This window comes from Peromyscus californicus, unplaced genomic scaffold (assembly GCF_007827085.1).
Source record: "Peromyscus californicus insignis strain IS unplaced genomic scaffold, ASM782708v3 Scaffold_7__1_contigs__length_154581171, whole genome shotgun sequence".
Lineage (NCBI taxonomy): Eukaryota > Metazoa > Chordata > Mammalia > Rodentia > Cricetidae > Peromyscus > Peromyscus californicus.
Genome location: NW_026294595.1, coordinates 94,314,128 through 94,331,602, shown reverse-complemented (window position 1 = coordinate 94,331,602; position 17,475 = coordinate 94,314,128). Strand labels below are relative to the sequence as shown.

Genomic DNA, 17,475 nt, shown 5'->3' with positions numbered 1-17,475 from the left:
TGTTTCCTATATCGAAAGATGCCAAACCATTTTGGGATATGAAAAAGCATACTAATAACAGTTACACTGAGACAACAGGCATGAATCGGGATTTTTGAACTAGATGATGTTCTAAGCTACAACCCTGTCTTGAGTGTTCCAGTCCTTAGCCAGAGATGACCATACGTCCTGGGGGTGAGGCCTAGCCTGCCCTCTGCCCTCTCATCTAGTCTTCTCTGAGTATTTTTGAGGGCTCCGCCCAGGATGTAGGAGAGCCCTTACTGTTCCTGTTCTAGACACTGTCAAGCAGGAGCACTGCCGACAGGCTGTCTTCCTACCAGTTGCTGCCCGACACTCACCAAGCGGTAGAGCTGCACTGCCTGGCGAACATTCCCCTGGAGCTCGGCCACAAGCTGCTCACATTGTTGCAGGCTCAAGGCCAGTTCTGAAGGACAAACAGCAGTGAGGTCCAGCTGCTCGTTCAGGGCTCTCAGAGCAGTGCTGTAATCCCCACCAGCCCCCCACCCCCACCCCGTCCCTGCCCCTTGCCCCATTCTCTTCCAAGACCTTTCCTGACACCACACAGACAAAGAGCTTAGAGGAAAACGCCAGTCCTAGCTCTAGCCCCAGAGCCAGCCCCCGCATCCAGAACACACTAAGGGGTTGAGTAGGTCATAGGGAGATCATGAAAGGTGGCAGGAGTGTCTCACCATCAGGGGTGTGACTTATGGACCAAGACAGGAGCAGACAGGACGAAAAACGCCAAAGGCTGGACGCACATACATGAGATGGAGCCAGAAGGTGGTCAAGAGACAGGGAAGAGGATGGGTGAGAGGTGAGACTGGGGAGCTGTGCGCACCTGAGTCCTGGCTCAGGGCTGCCCCTGGCCTGGTGCATTCCATGGGGTTAGGAGTCTTCTCAGGGGATGGGGGCTGCAAGCTCTCAGGGCCTTGGAGGAGGTTGCTGACCGGCAGTTGCTGGGCACAGGGGTGGATGGGGCCAGGATGAACCTGGCACTCTGTCCTAGGTTTAGGAGTGGTACCCTCCCCTAAACAGGCCCGCCTTTCAAATGTAGTGTGAGCCTTTCCTTGGCCCACCAGGGAGCCGGACTGTTCTGCTTCGGTATGGACTCGGCCCTTGGTTACAGGCGAGAAAGTGGTCAAAGCAGGCCGGTCAGGCAGCGGTTTGGGGATGTCCAAGACAAGGTGAGCCCGGCTAGGCAGCGCCAGCTTGTTGAGTGGTGAGATCCGGACTGGTGCAGCCGCCTGAGGTGCAGGCGCCAGGCCCGGGTTCTCCCCAACAGAAATGCTGCGAGCTAGCTTGGCCGTAGAACTGGTGGTGGGGTTCTGGTAGGCGTGGGGTTGAGGTGGGTAGCTGTCAGCTTGTGGCAGGGATCCTAAGCTGCCCTGGATCTCCACCTCCCGGGAGAGCAGTGAACGCGATGAAGGCCCCTCATCTGCATCAGAGACAGCGACAGATGTAGGTCAGGGTGTGAAGAAGGTAAGCCAAACGCTGAGCTCAAGCCCTAGCTGCTACTTTCCCCTGAACATGACCACTAAGGGACATGCAATGGCAAGCACAGGGACACACCAGGACCACACTAGGCCCACACTCCTCCAGCACGCCCATATACACGTCCCACGTTCCCCACATCCTGGAGCGAGCACACCAGGTTCCTCACCCTGTGGTGCTAGACTGTGCACAGACTGGGCTTTCTGGAGTCCAGCTAAGGGGCGGGCTGGAGCCATTTTCTTGGGGGCCCAGCTGTTGTCCAGGTTGTTACGCCGTCGTGGCAACAGCACAGGAGCCACTGGCTGGGGGCCGGAGTTGCCAGGAGAGGGCTCCACTTCTGGGGGTGCTCCTGGGGGAGTGGCACCACTGTCTTTCAGCTGCTCACCAGATACCTGTGACACCTGGTCAGGTCTTGATGTCAGGGCCACGCTTGGGGGGGATAAAGATGGCTCCCTACAGGGAGAAAGGGTTCAGAAGAAGGTCCAGAGAGGGCTCGGTGTCTTCCCCCAAGATTGCCAGATGCTCTCACACACAGAAAGGCACCAGGAGAGGACAAGCACAAAGCAAGACAGGATTTGGGTAAGGCCACTTGTTCCAAAGCACCCTTAGGGAGAGGAGGAAAGAAGGCTACATACTGTGCCAGGAGCAGGGGCCCCAGGTCGGCAGAGCCATGGGGGGATACCTGAGTGGGGAGGTCTGCACTTGCAGCAGGAATCGGGATGAGATGCTCCGAGACTCTGTCCTTTCTAGAACCCGTGCTGGACCCCCTGCAAGAGGCACAGAAATCATGAACTGAGTCAGAAGCTAAGTTCTTGCCCCAAGTCTTGCCTCTCCAACAAAGGAACTTCAGGTACTGCCTGCTGGACCCTCCCTCTCAGCTAGGCATAGAAGGGAGGGGCCAGACTCCACTGACTGAAGGATGGCCCACTGACCACACCTGGAGCAGCCCCATTGGCCAAAGTCTCAAAGTGCTGTTTTAGAAACTGCTCCTGATCCGGGGTATGAGGGCTGCCTTCTTGTAGCCCACAGAGGCCAGTGCCTCCCTCCTCTTCCTCTTCTTCATCACCCTCAGCTGGCTCTTCAAGGTCTGAGGAGATGCCATCCACACTTAGGGGCTCTGTGCTCTCAGAGTCTAGATGTGGGGGAGGGGAGAGGCATCACACTGGAGCCCTCTGTCACAGGTCTGCCTCCCCTGCCTCCCCCTCCTCATGCTGCAGCCTTACCTTCATTGGGGTGTTCAGGGCTGGAAAGCCGGCTGCTGCTGTAGTCCACAGAGCATGCACTGTCAGGACTGTGCTTTTCGGAGCCCCTGTTCCCCGGGTAGACTCTTCCTAGGGATCCTCTGGTTGGAGCCTGCACCTGGAACGCACTGTCAGGAAGCAGCAAAGGAAAGACAGACAGTGAGCAGGGGTCCGCAGCTCCACTGAAACAATGAGGTGGCAGGCAAACCCTGAGTGGCCTGGAGGCCCACCACTGCCTAACTGAAAAAACCCCGAGGGAAAAGACCGAGGGTGCAGGGCCCCGTGAGCTCTGGCCAGGGCACAACCCTTGCCTGGTATCCATGGTGGGGCTGTCACTGGGTTCCGGGTAGACAACACCATCTTCAATGGGTGCAGGCTCCAGATCCTGGGCAAAGACTCCTTCCTCTTGTGACAACAATTGGATAATGTGGGAGCAGGAACAGGGTTGGGAAGCCTGAAGCCGAGGGGCCTTTTCATTCTGGAAACACAAAGAAAGGGGCACTTATGAGGGTTGCCGATGTGAGAAGAGGGTGCTGAGAGGAGAAAGAAGTTGGCAAGGATTTGGTGAACACCAATTCTGAGGAGGCAGAGTACTCCTGCTCTGGGAAGAGGTGGCAGGAAGCCAGGCTGGGCTCTGGCTAAAGAAAGCTAGCTCACCTGGCCAGCACATGAGAGCTCCGGGGCCTGTGGACCATGCTTCACAGGACCAGATGGGGATACAGCCAGTGAGTCCTGGCTTGGGCCTCGAGGGCTTGGGGCCCAGGTCTCCAGCTGTCTCAAATCCAGCATGGAACGAACACTCAGCTCCGCACCTGGCTGAGCCCAGCGCCCTCTTCTTTTGGGTCCTGTGTTGGCTACAGGAGTTGGGCCCAGGAACTCCATGGTCTCTTGCGCCTGGCGGTTGTAGGCAAAGAAGCAGCAGTAATTAGAATCACACTGTCAACAACCAAACGTCTCTGGACATATAGTTTGCATGCCCGGCACCGTTCACGAACTAGCTTACTTTATCTTGACAACAATGTTAGAGAGATGGCAGGCAGCATCATTGTCCCAGGTCTTACATGTGACGGAACCAGAGCACAGAAGATTTCAGTGACCAGCCCAAGCCCAAGTAGGATAGTAAGGGCTGCAGGCTAGGCTGGCTCTAGAGCACATTCTAGACCCTCAAATAGGAACCTCTCTAGTTTCTGCCTTTACCTGCTGTCTTACATAGTCCAGAGCTAGGATTCTCAATAGTCTTATCCTCTGAAGACACCCAACAGAAACCAGAGTCCCTTCACAGCAATAAGGACAGAGGAACAGTGAAGGACTGAGACCCCAGCATGGCCAGAGAGCACCAGGTTCCATATCGCCAACACACAGTGCTAGAGTCAAAGTCCCAACGTGGACCATGTGAGGGCTGCTCTGGAGCTTGCTGATGTTGTCTAGCCCTCTCTGCCACTCTGAAATCAGAGTCACAGCAACAGGTCTTCCTGTGGCCTTTCCCTCTGACTGTTCTGAACTCACTTCCTCATTGGGGTCTTCAGAACTATAGTTTCCCTGGATGTCCACCTGCTGGACCCTTGGTTTTCCTAGACTTTCATTCTAACCATGTGACTCACAGCTTCTTTACTCCTCCCTCATGCTGCTTGTTTGTTATGGTTGCTTGGCTTTGGTGAAGCAGAGATGGTGGCGCCCGCCTTTAATCCCAGCACTCAGAGGCAAAGGCCTTGGATCTCTGTGAGCTCCAGGCCAGCCAGGGCTACAGAGTGAGAGCCTGTCTCAAAACAAAACCAAGCTACTCTTGCATGGCATTCCTCCCAGGCTCCTGGCAGATGAGGTGGACACCTCCTCTAGTGCAGCTAGTCATCTGATACAGGAAGAAGGACTGGTACTCCCTCATCCCAGACCAGACCAGCTGCCTGACCTCAAGAAGGCCTTCCTTGGAAACAGGCTGGAGCATGTAGGCAGGTCCCAAGTGCCTCACAAGGCACAAAGGACTCTGCTGCTACCCTCCTCACTTCCAATAACCTTGGAAGCACATTTCAGTGATGGCCACTTACCCGACTCATTTCCCAGTGGGACAGGCTTCGGAGCAAGGCTGGACTAGAGACCGAGGCTAGACAGAAATAGGCAGTCAGAAGTGTTTCTTATCTACCCACCTCTGGGACCTTCCCCTGTGTGATCCCTGTGATGGCCCAATTTCCCTAACCCATGGTCCAGATGGGGCTTATCTAGTCACTACACCAGCTAGTGTCTGTCTACCTCACACCCGACTGCCACAAACCTCGCTCTTTCTTGCTACTCTGGCCAAGAGTGGGTAGAGCTGGCAGTTCTTCCTCTTCAGTACCCTCATCTTCTCCCTCCTTGTCACTGTCTGATGAAAGAGCTGGTCCAGAAGGGGGTGCCACTGGGGCCTGGGGCCTGAGTCCAAGACAAGAGCGTGGGGAGAGGAGATTCACTCGGGGAAGAACCGACATGATGGGCTTGTGCACGAGAAGGAAGGTCTGGGGAGACACGGTGAGGAGGAACAGCAGGATCACACCACACTATGTGGACAACAATGAGCCGGGCCAGTCTCTGGCCCACTTACCGCTCGGGTCCAGAAGCCCTTTGGGGAGAGGTCGGTCCTGGCGGCTTGGCCCCTCGCTGACGCTGGCGCAACTCAGCCAGACGCTGCCTCATGCTGATGGTCATCTCAGAGCTCAGGCGCCAGACAAATATGCAGCTAGGGTGGAGCCACAGCACTGGGTGAGGGCTCTGAAGGCGGCAACCCCCTCACCCCTACTTCCCATGAACTGGAAAAGAGATCCAAGCCACCCTCCACTACCAGGTCAGGCTCCACCAAGAAACGTCCCTATTTAGACCCTCCTCCCAGAGACACCCTGAGAGGAAGTGAGAGGAGGGGCAGGGTGGCACAGAGAAGAATCTGCCTCTCAGGGAAGTTGGCTTCTGCTCACCTGTCCCCTGACACAGAGATGAGATGTTTGCAATCGTTACTAAATTTCATGCCAGTGACAATCTCTGTAAAGAGTAAAGAATACGGTCTATGAACTGCCACAGAAGCCGAACCAAATTCCTGCCTGTTCTAGCAGTGAAGATGGGCACTGGCTGGAGGGAGGGTCAGGTCCTATCCACACTTAGGGGCTTTGTACTCTAAGAGTTCGGATGTGGGGAAGGGGAAAGGTACCAACCACACTGTCCCCTCTGCCAGGAGGGCTTCCTAGCCTTGCTTCAGTCAACTGAGCCCTCCCAGGGTAGATGGGCAGAGTCACATGGTGACTAGATGGGCGCTAACAGACAAGGGAACAAAGGAGAAATCTGAATGGGGAGGTAGGTGCTGCACTCACCTGAGTGACCAAACATAGTGGCCACACACTCGCCTGAGGAGAAGTCAAAAATGGAGAGGTTCTTATCAGAACAGCTGGTGGCAATGTAGATCCCCGAGGGGTCTGTCTGCACCTGGGAAGACACACGGAGGGAGGGCAGAGTAGGAAACCGCCACACCCTCTTCATTTAGTACCATTCTATCCCTGAGCCGTCCGGTGCTGTGCTCAGCCCACGGGGCCCTTACCTTAATGAGAGTGCCGTCCTCACCCTGTGACCCTTTAAACAGCTTCTTCTGCTTCCCACTACTGATGTTAAAGATCCTGTAAAGGAAGGCACTTGTTCACATTAGGTGTGAGCATCAAAGCACACTCACTCCCCATGTGTTCTGGGAGATCCCTCTCACCACCCAAGGCCTACTCTCTTAGGTAAGGCAAAGTACTTTGTTGCCTCAAAGACGCTCAAAAGCCTGGACCAAAAGGCAGATGTGGGGACTGAGCTGTATGAAAGAATGTGGTCCAAAAGTCTGAGATGTGGAGGCCAGCAAAATGACCCAGGGAGTAAAGCTACTTGCTGCCAGGCCTAATGACTTGAGTTTGATCTCCAGAGCCCATGTCACAGTAAGAGAGAAACCAGTCCTGAAAATAGACATCTGATGTCCACATGCTCACCGTGGTACATGCACATCCCTTCCCTGCCGCCCCACACAAAATAGATAGATTAAAATTGAATTTTTAAAAAGTCTGAGAAGGGAATGCCCACCGAATATTTCGGTCTTGGCAGCCGATGGCCGTGTATTTCCAGCTAGGCTCCACATCCATGTCATAGAGGGTTGTCTTCCGTACCACGTGGTGCGTTCGAGTAAACTGTACTCCTTCTCCAGACTGCAGTAGGGAGCACGTGGGCAGACCACATCCAAATGCATCACCAGGTCACAGAGCTTGCTTTGTCTCTCTTCACCTCTTGTAACCTGAGACCGCATTCCCACCCCTGCCCTGTCAGGGACACCCAGTGGCCTTACCTTCTGTGCAGTTCGGAAGTAAATGCTCTTGTCCGCACCACAGCTGATCATGCGCACTTGCCCATCACTGGCTATGGGGGATAGGGACCTGGCTGCTTCCATCATCTGAAGGCAGTCTTTCTCCTGCCTTCCCTTATTTCCCCCAATCAAGCTACTCTACATGGTAGACCAATTAAAACAGAATGCATTCCACTAAGCCTATGCCCTCCTCTTCAGCCCACCCTGTCTGACTCAGAGTCCCCTAGACTGAAAGTGTGTATTCCACCTGTCTTCCCACCTCGATTCATGACTCCCAGGTACTTCCCAATACTTGCCCCCCACCAGCAGACCATAGACGGACAGCAGGGGGTAGGCGGAGGGCCGTGGAGCCTCAAGTTCCCAGTTCCCACCTGCAAACTTGACAGCAGTGATGGAGGACGAATGCTCGTCCAGTGTCTGCTGTAGACTGTACTCCCGCCCAGCATCCAGCACGTGGATCAGACGGTCCCGGCTTGCTGATGCCAGCAGCTTCAAACCTGGCGTTGGAAGAACACCATCAGCTCACATGAGCAAGCTCTTAACTATGCCCAGTAAAGAGCCCCAAGGGGATGGAGTCTCATATTCCTAAAGCTATATGAACCACAGAACAGGGATAGAGCTACCCTGTAGTAGTTTGAAAGAAAATGGCCCCCCAAAGGGAATGGCACTATTAGGAGGTGTGGCTTTGTTGGAGTATATGTGGCCTTGTTGGAGGAAGTGTCTCTGTGGGGTTGGGCTTTGAGGTCTCCTTTGCTCAGCTTCACTCAGTGTGACACTCAGACCACTCCCTGTTGTCACCAAGATGTAGGACTCTCAGCTACCTCTCCAGCACCATGTCTGCCTGCACGCTACCATGTCCCACCATGACGATAATGGACTGAAGCTCTGAATTATAAGTCACTTTATAAGGGTTGCTGTGGTCATGCTGTCTCTTCACAGCATTAGAAACCCTAACTAAGACATACTCTTTCTCTACTTAAAATCCTACAGATAGAATGATCCCAAAGATTACAAGACTCAAGATTATCAGAAGCCAAGATAGGTCTAAGGGACAGGACAGGAGGGGCCTGTGCCAGAGCTCGGCCTTACCTGTGTCTGGCTTAGAGTACTCCAGGCACAGGATCTCAGAATCATGGGCTTCTACCTTCAGCATCTCACTAAGGGACTGCAGTTCATGTACCCTACAAAGACGAGAAACCACTGCAGGCTGTAAGAGGAGGGACCTCCTTCTGTTACACCCTCCCTCCCCCACCTTTAAAAAAATACTTTTAAGCTTAAGGAAAATTTTCAAATAGTACAGGTGTTCTATATTTCCCTTGCCCAGTTCTTCTTAACTAACATGCATAACAACAGCACATTATCATAACCAGGGCATTTACTATTAACTAAATATCATTCATATTCACATGTCACCATTTTTTCCATATGTCCTTACTTGGTCTAGGATCTTACAGAGTCCAAATTTAATTATCACTCCTCTTTAGTTTCCTGCAGTCTGTGACAGTTTTTCCACCCTTCCTCCCCCTTCATGACCTTGACATTTTTGAAGAACACTGACAGTTACTCGGTTGTATGTATCTCATTTGAGTCTCTCTTGAGTGAAATGAGTTATATGCAGTTTTTTCAAGAACACCACAGAAACAGTATTATGTCCTTCTTAGAACCCTGTATCATGGGCTTCCTCATGCCAATGCATAGCTGTTAGCTGTGCCCACTTGCTTGAGATGGCTTTTCCTGAGCTCATTCTTTCCCTTCTAGGGAATAAATATTTTGTTCCTGAGGTTTTTGGGGGTAGACAACCCCTCCCAAAGCACTGTCCTTGAGGACTCAACTACCCCAGCCACCATGGGAGTCAATCAGTACCTAGCGCAGAACTAACATTACCTAAGCGTCCCCATGCGGTCTCCTGAAGCTAGGTGTTGTCCATTGGGGCTGATACACACAGAACGGATGCCTACTCGGGGATCCATCAGGGACCCATCAACTTTGTCTCCCCCAGGTAGCTCAGTGTCCAACAGAGCCTGAGTGTTCCCATCCACATAGATGATCTTAATGAGATCCTAGTGTGAAAGGTGAGGAGAGATGGGTAAGGCAGTCGCAGAGGACAGGTACAAGCAGAGAAGAATGCTGGCCAAAAATCAACCTGTGGCTCATAGAGCCCAGCCAAATAAAAGCTGAATGATCAAGATGGGGAGCCAGTTCCTGAAACAAGGTCAGAATCTGTAGACATGGGGGCACTAAGTATGAAATGGGGGGCCCAAGCCTCTGGCTCACATTGCTGAGGATGTTTCGGTGCAGGGTAGAGCCATGTACTCCAGAGCTCTCTGTGTTCCACAGGCGGATGGTGTTGTCTGAGGAGCAGGTAATAAAGGAACTGGGGGGCAGACAGGCTTGATTACTGTCCTTTACCTCGGGGTAGATCTGAAGGGGCAGAGGGAAAGAGTTAGGCTTCCATTTGGGGGCAGTTGTGCCTGTTCACCGATATGGAAATGGGAATGAAATCTAAGACAGGGCACTAAGACTTCGCCAGATACCTGAGGCGTAAGGAAACAAGACAGTGCTATCATATACACACATAGTGAGAAAAATCCCAGGAACCCAGTGCCCTCTATGTGCCATAATGTCTCAATTACAACAATTGCATGAATTGGGTACATCATTTTACAGTTAAGGAATCCGAGGCTTGGTCAAGTTTAGTAACTTGTCCAAGATCCCTGAGCCCAGGATGAGGCAAACCTCAGGCTAGGTAGAGGCACACAAGAAGAAGCCTGAGATACACAGGCACTGACATTCAAACTCAAGCCCTAGGGTCCTTAACAGGGAAGCTACTGAAAACAGGGAGGCAGAAACCTAAGACTGTACTTGGTGTTTTCTATTTTCTGTTCTCACAATGGTATTCCAGCAAACCCATCCCACATACCTCCACACTCCAGACACAGGAGGAATGATACAGAGCTGAGTACACCTTGCCCACTTTCTTGGGGTCCCTCACATCCCAAACATAGATGCTGTGGTCATTGTATACACAAGATAGCCACTGGTTAGCTGGATCAAAGGTCAAGGCAATGGTGTCTGGGTACCTGGCATCAGCCCCTCCAGAGAAGAGGCGACTGTGGGAAAGAGGACAAAGTTACAACCAAGGAAGGGAAAATGCACAGGACACTGTCTCTAGACCTACAGACTTGGCAGTAGATCTGAGAAGATAAAAGCAGTCCCGAGAGATGCCCCCCAGCAGCTGAGCCAACACCAGCTGCGGAGCATGGTGTTTTCCAGAGGAACACGAGTTCACAGACCACCAATATCAGATGAGGCAATTCTGTGGTCACAATGGGACACAAATCTAGATGGTTCTACAAGCATTTCTGCATAGAAATCAAAACAAGACCATCATAAAAATCACAAAAATGAGGCTGGGGATATAGCTCAGTGGTAGAGCACTTGTCTAACAAGGGAGGCCCTGGGTACTATCTTCAGTACCTCAAAATCATCACCATCATCATCATCATCATCATCATCATCATCATCATCATCGTCATCATCATCATCATCATCTACTGAGGGCACGTGCCTAACCATAAAAATGACGAAACATCACCCTTTCCTTTTAGCATGATTGCTGGCTTTGCCTTTACCACAGCACACTTTACCCTCCCAATTAGAGATTATGAAGGTGTCCAATTGTAAAATTAACCCCATTTCCTTACATCATCCAACTAGAAGACTTCAATCCCTTGAGTTATTCTTAAGAGCACCTAAAACAAGCCCAGATTTTATAACCGCTCTTCCCAAGACTCACTGAGATATTCTGTGGTCCTCTATGGTATTCAGTCTCCTTGGTTCTGACAAATACCAAGGAACCCAAATTTCTTTGTCTACAAAGGTGTTCCAGGTGATCTTTAAACACTGACATACTCTTCATTCTGTTCCCTGAAGTACTAACTAAAGCCCTGAATGGGATAGTGGGCCCCACATTGCTCACCTGGCCTCAGTGATGCTGGCAATGTCTGTTCCCAGGGCATGGGGTCTGGGGAGGGTACTGAGGAAGTGCAGGTTGGAGGGATTGAAAAGGCGCACGGTGCCATCGGCACAGCCACAGAAGATGTACTCTTGGCTCACAGAGATGCAGTGGGCCACAGTGGTCTGTGGGCAGAGCAGCTCAGGTCAGCAAGGCCACCCTCCTAGTCAGCCTCGTTTGATCCTTGACCAGCCCTCTGCAAGGCCACTTATAAAAGGGGCCAGGCCAAGGCGGGGGAAGCCCTCAGCTGTCCAGAGATGCCCTCCCTCCAGTAGCATGTGCCCAGAAGGCCTATAGCCCTGCACAGTTGGGAAGTGGGGTGAAAATTGAAGACCCTTCTAGGCATCAGAGGGACCAAGATGCTAAGGTAGGAAAATCCCAGAAAGGAGAAAAAACAGCCTGAGGAAGAGAGGAAGGCCTAGGAGCACTTACTGTGAAGCTGTCAGTGTTCTGAGCACAAGAGGAAAGCAGGGGAGAGAGATGAGAAAGAACAAGAGGAAGTAGTCATATAGATCACGGGACCAGCCCTGGGTCTCCTGGAGTCCCCTCCAGCATGCACAGAGGCCCAGCCCCAAGTCTAGAGCCCCAAGGCCAGCTCTCCCCTAATTTGAGATGTAAGCAGACCCTGTCCAGGAGCCAGAGTTACTTACTCTCAGCTCCACCCATTTGTCCAGAAGCCTGCGATCGCTGAACTCGCACAGCAGCCCAGACGACGTGATACAGAAAGTGCTGTCGGCCTTTTTCCCTCGGCCGCAGGCCACGTCAGTGAACAGGTTATTCCGCAGTTCCCCCAGCAGCCCTGAGCGGCCCAGCAGGGGCACAGTGGCATTCACCTGTGGAGATATGCACTCCATCCATCTACTCCTGGAAACGAGGTGCTCAGGAGGAGAGGGCAGGCACAAGCCCCCCTGTTCTCCAAGACTACTCCTCAGCCCAGGCAGGTCAGGCCCATCCAAAACTTGTGACTGTTAAGCCAGCCAAGGGCAGCTAGCTGGAGCAGTATCCAGAGGGGCAGAGTCTCAGTCTCACCTTTGAGGTCTTACTGTCATCAAGATACCAGAATTTGATGTGCCTGTTGCCTGCGGTGACAAAGTAGCTGCAGTCTTCAGAAAAGGACACTGCTGTCACCCGACTAGATACTTTGTTGGAGGCCACAACGATGTTTTTCTGGAGGGAAAGTCAAAGGAAGAATCAAAGCTCTGCCCCTTGGGACTAAGAAGGGTTCTGAGGATGGAGACGAGCTAGCAAGAATTTCTACTTGGAACAAAACAAAACAACTTTCTTTCTAGTATTTACTAAAGGAATTCAACAGTTTGATCCCTCAGGAGTATGGGAAAACACAAGCCAGGCCCTCTAGCAGCACCCTTGGCACCCAATGACTATTCTCTACTTCAAATAGTTTTCAAGAATGAGATGGAAATCACTGAAGTAAATGAAGTTGCTCAGGTCAGCAGTTTCCTGACCCCCCCCCCCCCCCCACTGACACAGGAACCCCACAAGAATGCCAAGGCCATGCCACCCAGCCCACTCACCTTCCAGGCCCACACGTTGACAATCATGTCATGCTGGTAACCCACAGACACAATGTACTTGGCACTAGGGGAGAAGGCCACACAAGCCACGCCATACTTATGCTCCTGTAGCTCTGCCACCTGGCTACGTTCAGCCACATCCCAAACCCGCACGGCAGGCATGTGCCCACTCTGTAGGAAAGCAAAAATGTGAGTGAGAACTATGGGAAGGTGTTGGGTAGCCTTCTTGGTCCTTAACCTCCTCAGTTCCGAAACACTGCTCCTCCAATGGGTCTCTGCTCAACTGCAAAGGGCAAGACAAAGGCATAGAAGAGGCACAATAAATATCCGAGGACACCAGTGCCTAGGACGAGGACTAGCCCAGGCCTCTGGATCCAGCCAAAGCTCCCTGAATGACTCTGGTAAGCAGCCAGGCCTACAAATGAGTACTAGCTGTCTACTACGGCACTGACTGTCTCCTTGTAAGACCAAGGGCTGCGTTCCTGGTGTGTCCAGCAGGGGGCATCTGGAGATAAGAAATATTTTAGGGTGGTGGTTTTCAAAATGTGTGTCCTTAACCATCCTACCCTGTAAGAAGCTATAGGGAAGAGCAGGTAAAAGATGGCTTCAGCATGTAAAGGCATTTGACACCAAACTTGATGATCAGAGTGAGATTTCCATGCCCCCTTACCCACACAAATAAATGAATAAGTTTGTTTGTTTTTAAAAGAAAAGCTATCTGGGGAATCCCAGGTTATAGAATCAGACAACTCCGGAGCAGGCGCCCCACTGTGAGCCCTCTAAGAAGCCTTCCCAGTGAATCTGATCACACCCAAGCTTACGAACAACTATTTAAGACACAGTATCAGTCCAAGAAGCAAGAGTGAGTGCCCCTAACTGGACACGGGAGTGTGGCTTTCTGCTGAGGGCAGGCCATCCATAAGCCACAATATGGTTGCCTTGTTCCTCACTCACCTCTCCAGTGACCAAGTATTTGCCATCAGGGGAGAAGGCGAGGGCAGTAATGGTTTTCCTGCAAGAGACAGGGCAAGCTTGGTTGGACCTAGTCAACTAAGCACCTCACCCCCCCACAGACAGACAGACTCTCTCTCTCTCTCTCTCTCTCTCTCTCTCTCTCTCTCTCTCTCTCCCCCCATCTCTCTCTCCCTCCCTCCCTCCCTCCCTCCCTCCCTGCATAGTTTCCAAGTGCAAGACCAAAAGACTCCAGGGTATATGTGACACTTCCCTATCTGGCCTCAGGGCCAAACCAGGTCTTAGGGGCCTCGGACCTCTGGCCAAGGCCTTCTCCCAGCCCCTTGGGGCCACGCCCACCTACCTGGAACTGTTGAGGATATGGTACTGTTTGTGTTTCCGAGGACTGAACAGCACAACCACACACCTGAAAAGACAAGGGAGCTGTTAGGCTTAGCTCCCAACCACAGCTCCTTCAAGGGCCCACCTGGGACATCTGGTCACCCAGCAGAGGGAATAGGTCAGTCAAGCTCCACCCCAAAGGACCTATCTCAGCAGCTTCAGGTGGAAAAAAGGGCTCCATGGAAGCCCATTCACCCGGACCCTAAGTTCCAGCCCCATCTCTGATCATACCCACAAAGGACAGCAGGGTTACAGGCCTTCCCACAACCTTTGCACATATCCCAGTGAAGGAATAAAGATGGAAGAATAAATGTGATTTGATTAGCTCAGGCCTTGGCTTGCAACCAGTTCTCAGGCTTAGAGCCATGTCTTAATCATTGTTATAGACAGTGTGCCTCCACCTATTGAGTAAGAAAGAACATGGGGCTATGCAAGGCACTAGAACTGGAGGAAGGCCTGATAAACTGGATGTGGAGGGAGCAGAGACAGCTTGAGAGGGCCTTGGGAATGACTTGAGAACGCTACAGAGCTCCCAGCTGAGTTTCAGGGCCTAAGCAGGGCTTTCTGACCAACAGAACAAGGCAAGTGGAGATTCTGGCCCCATTTCACACACACACACACACACACACACACACACACACACACACACACACACACACACACAGGGTTGGGACAACCTTTCCACCTAGGGGACAAGGCTTCCAGATGGGATCAGATCCAGACTGACTGTCCAGAGGCAGCTCTGGGGGTGGGGGTGGGGGAAGCTGGATGGTAGGAATCAGCAGTAACAAGCTAGAGGCTAAGAGCCAGCTAGTGTTCTCAGCAGGCTCCTTGGTTATGAGCAGGCCCTAGTCTGTTGTCCAGCTGTCAATCTCTTAGCAGGAGCAAGGCTGGAGGCTGTACACCAAAGAGCAGGAGGAGGAAAGAGCAGACAGAGACGTAGTGGGAAACTAAGCGGAGGTGCACGCTGGTAACAAGTACTCAGCATCAGGCTCAATAAACTAATCCAACAGACAGAGCCCACATATTCTCTGGAGACGCTGGCTCTTTGATGGGACCAAAGATCCAGAACTTCCAGCTGACCAACAGATTTGAAGTCCCGAGTCTCATCACCGCCAATTCCCTTTACCAGACCTTCCTGAACTGTTTTCCTTCTCCTACCCTCATCCCCACTCTTTCCTGTTCCCTTTTCCCTGTTCCTCTCTCTTTTCACTTCCTACATCAACTCCAATCTCCCAAGTCTCCTTCTAAAGTGCTATGGTCAGGGTTTTAAGTATGACAAAAGCCATGTTTGGGGCATGCCTGTCACCCCAGCATTTGGCAGGCTGAAGAATCAAGCTTTGATTTCTTCAAATGTGCAATATATCAAGTTTATGGTGGTTTGATTGAAAATGGCCCCCACAGGCTTATGCAGAGTGGCACTATTGGAGGTATGGCTTCATGGAGTAGGTGTGGCCTTATTGGATGAAGTATGTCTTGGGGGGTGGACTCTGAGGTTTCAGATGCTCAAGCCAGGCCCAGTGTCTCTCCCTTCCTGCTGCCTGCCAATCCAGATGTAGAACTCTCCACTACTTCTCCAGCACTGTATCTGCCTGTGTGCCGCCATGCTCTCCACCATGACGATAATGAGGTGAGCCCCGACGAAATGTTTTCCTTTATAAGAGTTTCCGTGGTTGTGGTGTCTCTTCACAGCCACAGAAACCTTAACTAAGACAGTTCAAAGACAGACTGGGCTACAAAGTAAAACTCTGCCTTAAGAACATAAAACAAGCTGGGCGGTGGTGGCGCACGCCTTTGATCCCAGCACTCGGGAGGCAGAGCCAGGCGGATCTCTGTGAGTTCGAGGCCAGCCTGGGCTACCAAGTGAGTCCCAGGAAAGGCGCAAAGCTACACAAAGAAACCCTGTCTCGAAAAACCAAAAAAAAAAAAAAAAAAAAAAAAAAAAGAACATAAAACATGACAAACCCAAAATGGCTCTGGAAATTTTGTACTCTATCACTTCTGCACAGGTGTATGAAAATGTGTGTCAGTTACAATTCAATACTATTCAGTGTGTGCAAAATAATATCCTCTAGGCCTGCTATCATTGATTGATAACCCACAGAGTTTCCTGTGGCTACTGTTTTCTGACCCCCCATAATCTGCCCTGAGCTGTTCAAGAGACCTCTCTAGGCTCAGTTCTAGTAAAGAGAGCTAGTCTGACAGGTTACGGGCCACTAGCTCTCTGACTAGTAACCGATGAACAAGGGCAAAGGGCTTCCGCTCTCTGAGATAGAGTCCTCTAACTGCAATGATGACACAATGCAGCCAACCCCACTCCACATGCAGAACGGGTCGGTGTTGGAGGCTCGCTCTGCATGTGGGTGTTCCCGTAAGCCTATCAGCCTGGAGCAACAGGGTAGCTTTTAACCTCTGAGCCATCTCTCCAGCAACAGGGTAGCTTTTAAAGGGCAGTGCGTCAGACTGCTTAAAACACTCCAGCCTGGTGTAGTGGCACACACTTATAATCCCAGCACTTGGGAGGTAGAGGCAGGAGGATCAGAAGTTCTGTCATCCTCAGCTATACAGTGCGTGTGAGATCAGCCTGGGCTGTATAGGATCCTGTTAAACAAAACACCAAAACCTTTCTAGTCACTATGTACAAATCTGAGTCTTCATGGAATACAATTTCTTCTGTTTCCTCCATCTCCTAAGTTCAAGCTCACAGGGGAAAGAGGAAGGAGAGCAACAATGTGTGTGTGTGTGTGTGTGTGTGTGTGTGTGTGTGTGTGTGTGTGTGTGTCAGTGTAGGCAGAATGATGAACGGCTACAGACAGATGAGCAGACCCCACTCCCTCCCCTCCCTTTGTCTCAGGTAACAGGAAACTTTCAGGCATGGCAGGGATGGAAACACACAGAGAGCAGCCTTTCCTCTACATGTTTTTTGTTTTGTTTTGTTTTGTTTTTTTGTTTTTCGAAACAGGCTTTCTCTGTGTTGCTTTGCGCCTTTCCTGGAACTCACTTTGGAGACCAGGCTGGCCTCGAACTCACAGAGATCCGCCTGCCTCTGCCTCCCGAATGCTGGGTTTAAAGGCGTGTGCCACCACCGCCCGGCTCCTCTAAATTTTTTTTTTTTTAATTTAATGATTTATTTACTTATTTTTATGTACATTTGGGTTTTGCATGTATGTCTGTGGGAGGATGTCAGGTCCCCCAGAACTGGAGTTATAGACAGTTGTGAGCTGTCATGTGGGTGCTGGGAATTGAACCCGGATCCTTTGGAAGAGCAGCCAGTGCTCTTAACTGCTGAGCCATCTCTCCAGCCCCTCCTCTAAATGTTTTACTCCTATTTATTCAGACTGGAAACTAACCCCTCAGAGAGGAAGAGAGAAACAGTGAGCACACGCGTATTTCCCTAGGGAAGAGCTGTGCCCATGGATTGTACATGCCCAGCTCACTTAAATCCTTCCAGTACACAGGAGGGCCTATTCTCAAAACTCCTAGGAACCTCTTTGGTCT

The 17,475-nt window shown here is 51.5% G+C and overlaps 1 protein-coding gene across 3 annotated transcripts in view; it reads right to left on the bottom strand.

Annotated features, from left to right (window-relative positions):
• Mapkbp1 (mitogen-activated protein kinase binding protein 1) overlaps window positions 1-17,475 on the bottom strand; it is a 56,045-nt gene that overhangs the window by 2,438 nt on the left and 36,132 nt on the right. For 2 of the 3 annotated variants that reach the window (XM_052726638.1, XM_052726640.1), the window contains 28 exons: window positions 13,940-14,002; window positions 13,579-13,636; window positions 12,625-12,795; window positions 12,122-12,259; window positions 11,743-11,925; window positions 11,525-11,542; window positions 11,057-11,217; window positions 9,998-10,187; window positions 9,352-9,498; window positions 8,962-9,137; window positions 8,167-8,258; window positions 7,449-7,574; window positions 7,060-7,130; window positions 6,801-6,922; window positions 6,286-6,361; window positions 6,062-6,173; window positions 5,672-5,735; window positions 5,305-5,439; window positions 4,999-5,135; window positions 4,775-4,830; window positions 3,390-3,626; window positions 3,044-3,210; window positions 2,715-2,860; window positions 2,429-2,623; window positions 2,174-2,258; window positions 1,661-1,944; window positions 839-1,435; window positions 339-424 (listed from right to left, as the gene is read on the bottom strand). In XM_052726638.1, the coding sequence (XP_052582598.1) occupies window positions 339-424; window positions 839-1,435; window positions 1,661-1,944; window positions 2,174-2,258; window positions 2,429-2,623; window positions 2,715-2,860; window positions 3,044-3,210; window positions 3,390-3,626; window positions 4,775-4,830; window positions 4,999-5,135; window positions 5,305-5,439; window positions 5,672-5,735; window positions 6,062-6,173; window positions 6,286-6,361; window positions 6,801-6,922; window positions 7,060-7,130; window positions 7,449-7,574; window positions 8,167-8,258; window positions 8,962-9,137; window positions 9,352-9,498; window positions 9,998-10,187; window positions 11,057-11,217; window positions 11,525-11,542; window positions 11,743-11,925; window positions 12,122-12,259; window positions 12,625-12,795; window positions 13,579-13,636; window positions 13,940-14,002 (4,093 nt within the window). The remainder of the gene's footprint in view (window positions 1-338; window positions 425-838; window positions 1,436-1,660; window positions 1,945-2,173; window positions 2,259-2,428; window positions 2,624-2,714; window positions 2,861-3,043; window positions 3,211-3,389; window positions 3,627-4,774; window positions 4,831-4,998; window positions 5,136-5,304; window positions 5,440-5,671; window positions 5,736-6,061; window positions 6,174-6,285; window positions 6,362-6,800; window positions 6,923-7,059; window positions 7,131-7,448; window positions 7,575-8,166; window positions 8,259-8,961; window positions 9,138-9,351; window positions 9,499-9,997; window positions 10,188-11,056; window positions 11,218-11,524; window positions 11,543-11,742; window positions 11,926-12,121; window positions 12,260-12,624; window positions 12,796-13,578; window positions 13,637-13,939; window positions 14,003-17,475) is intronic. The other variant, XM_052726639.1, reaches the window with a different exon arrangement.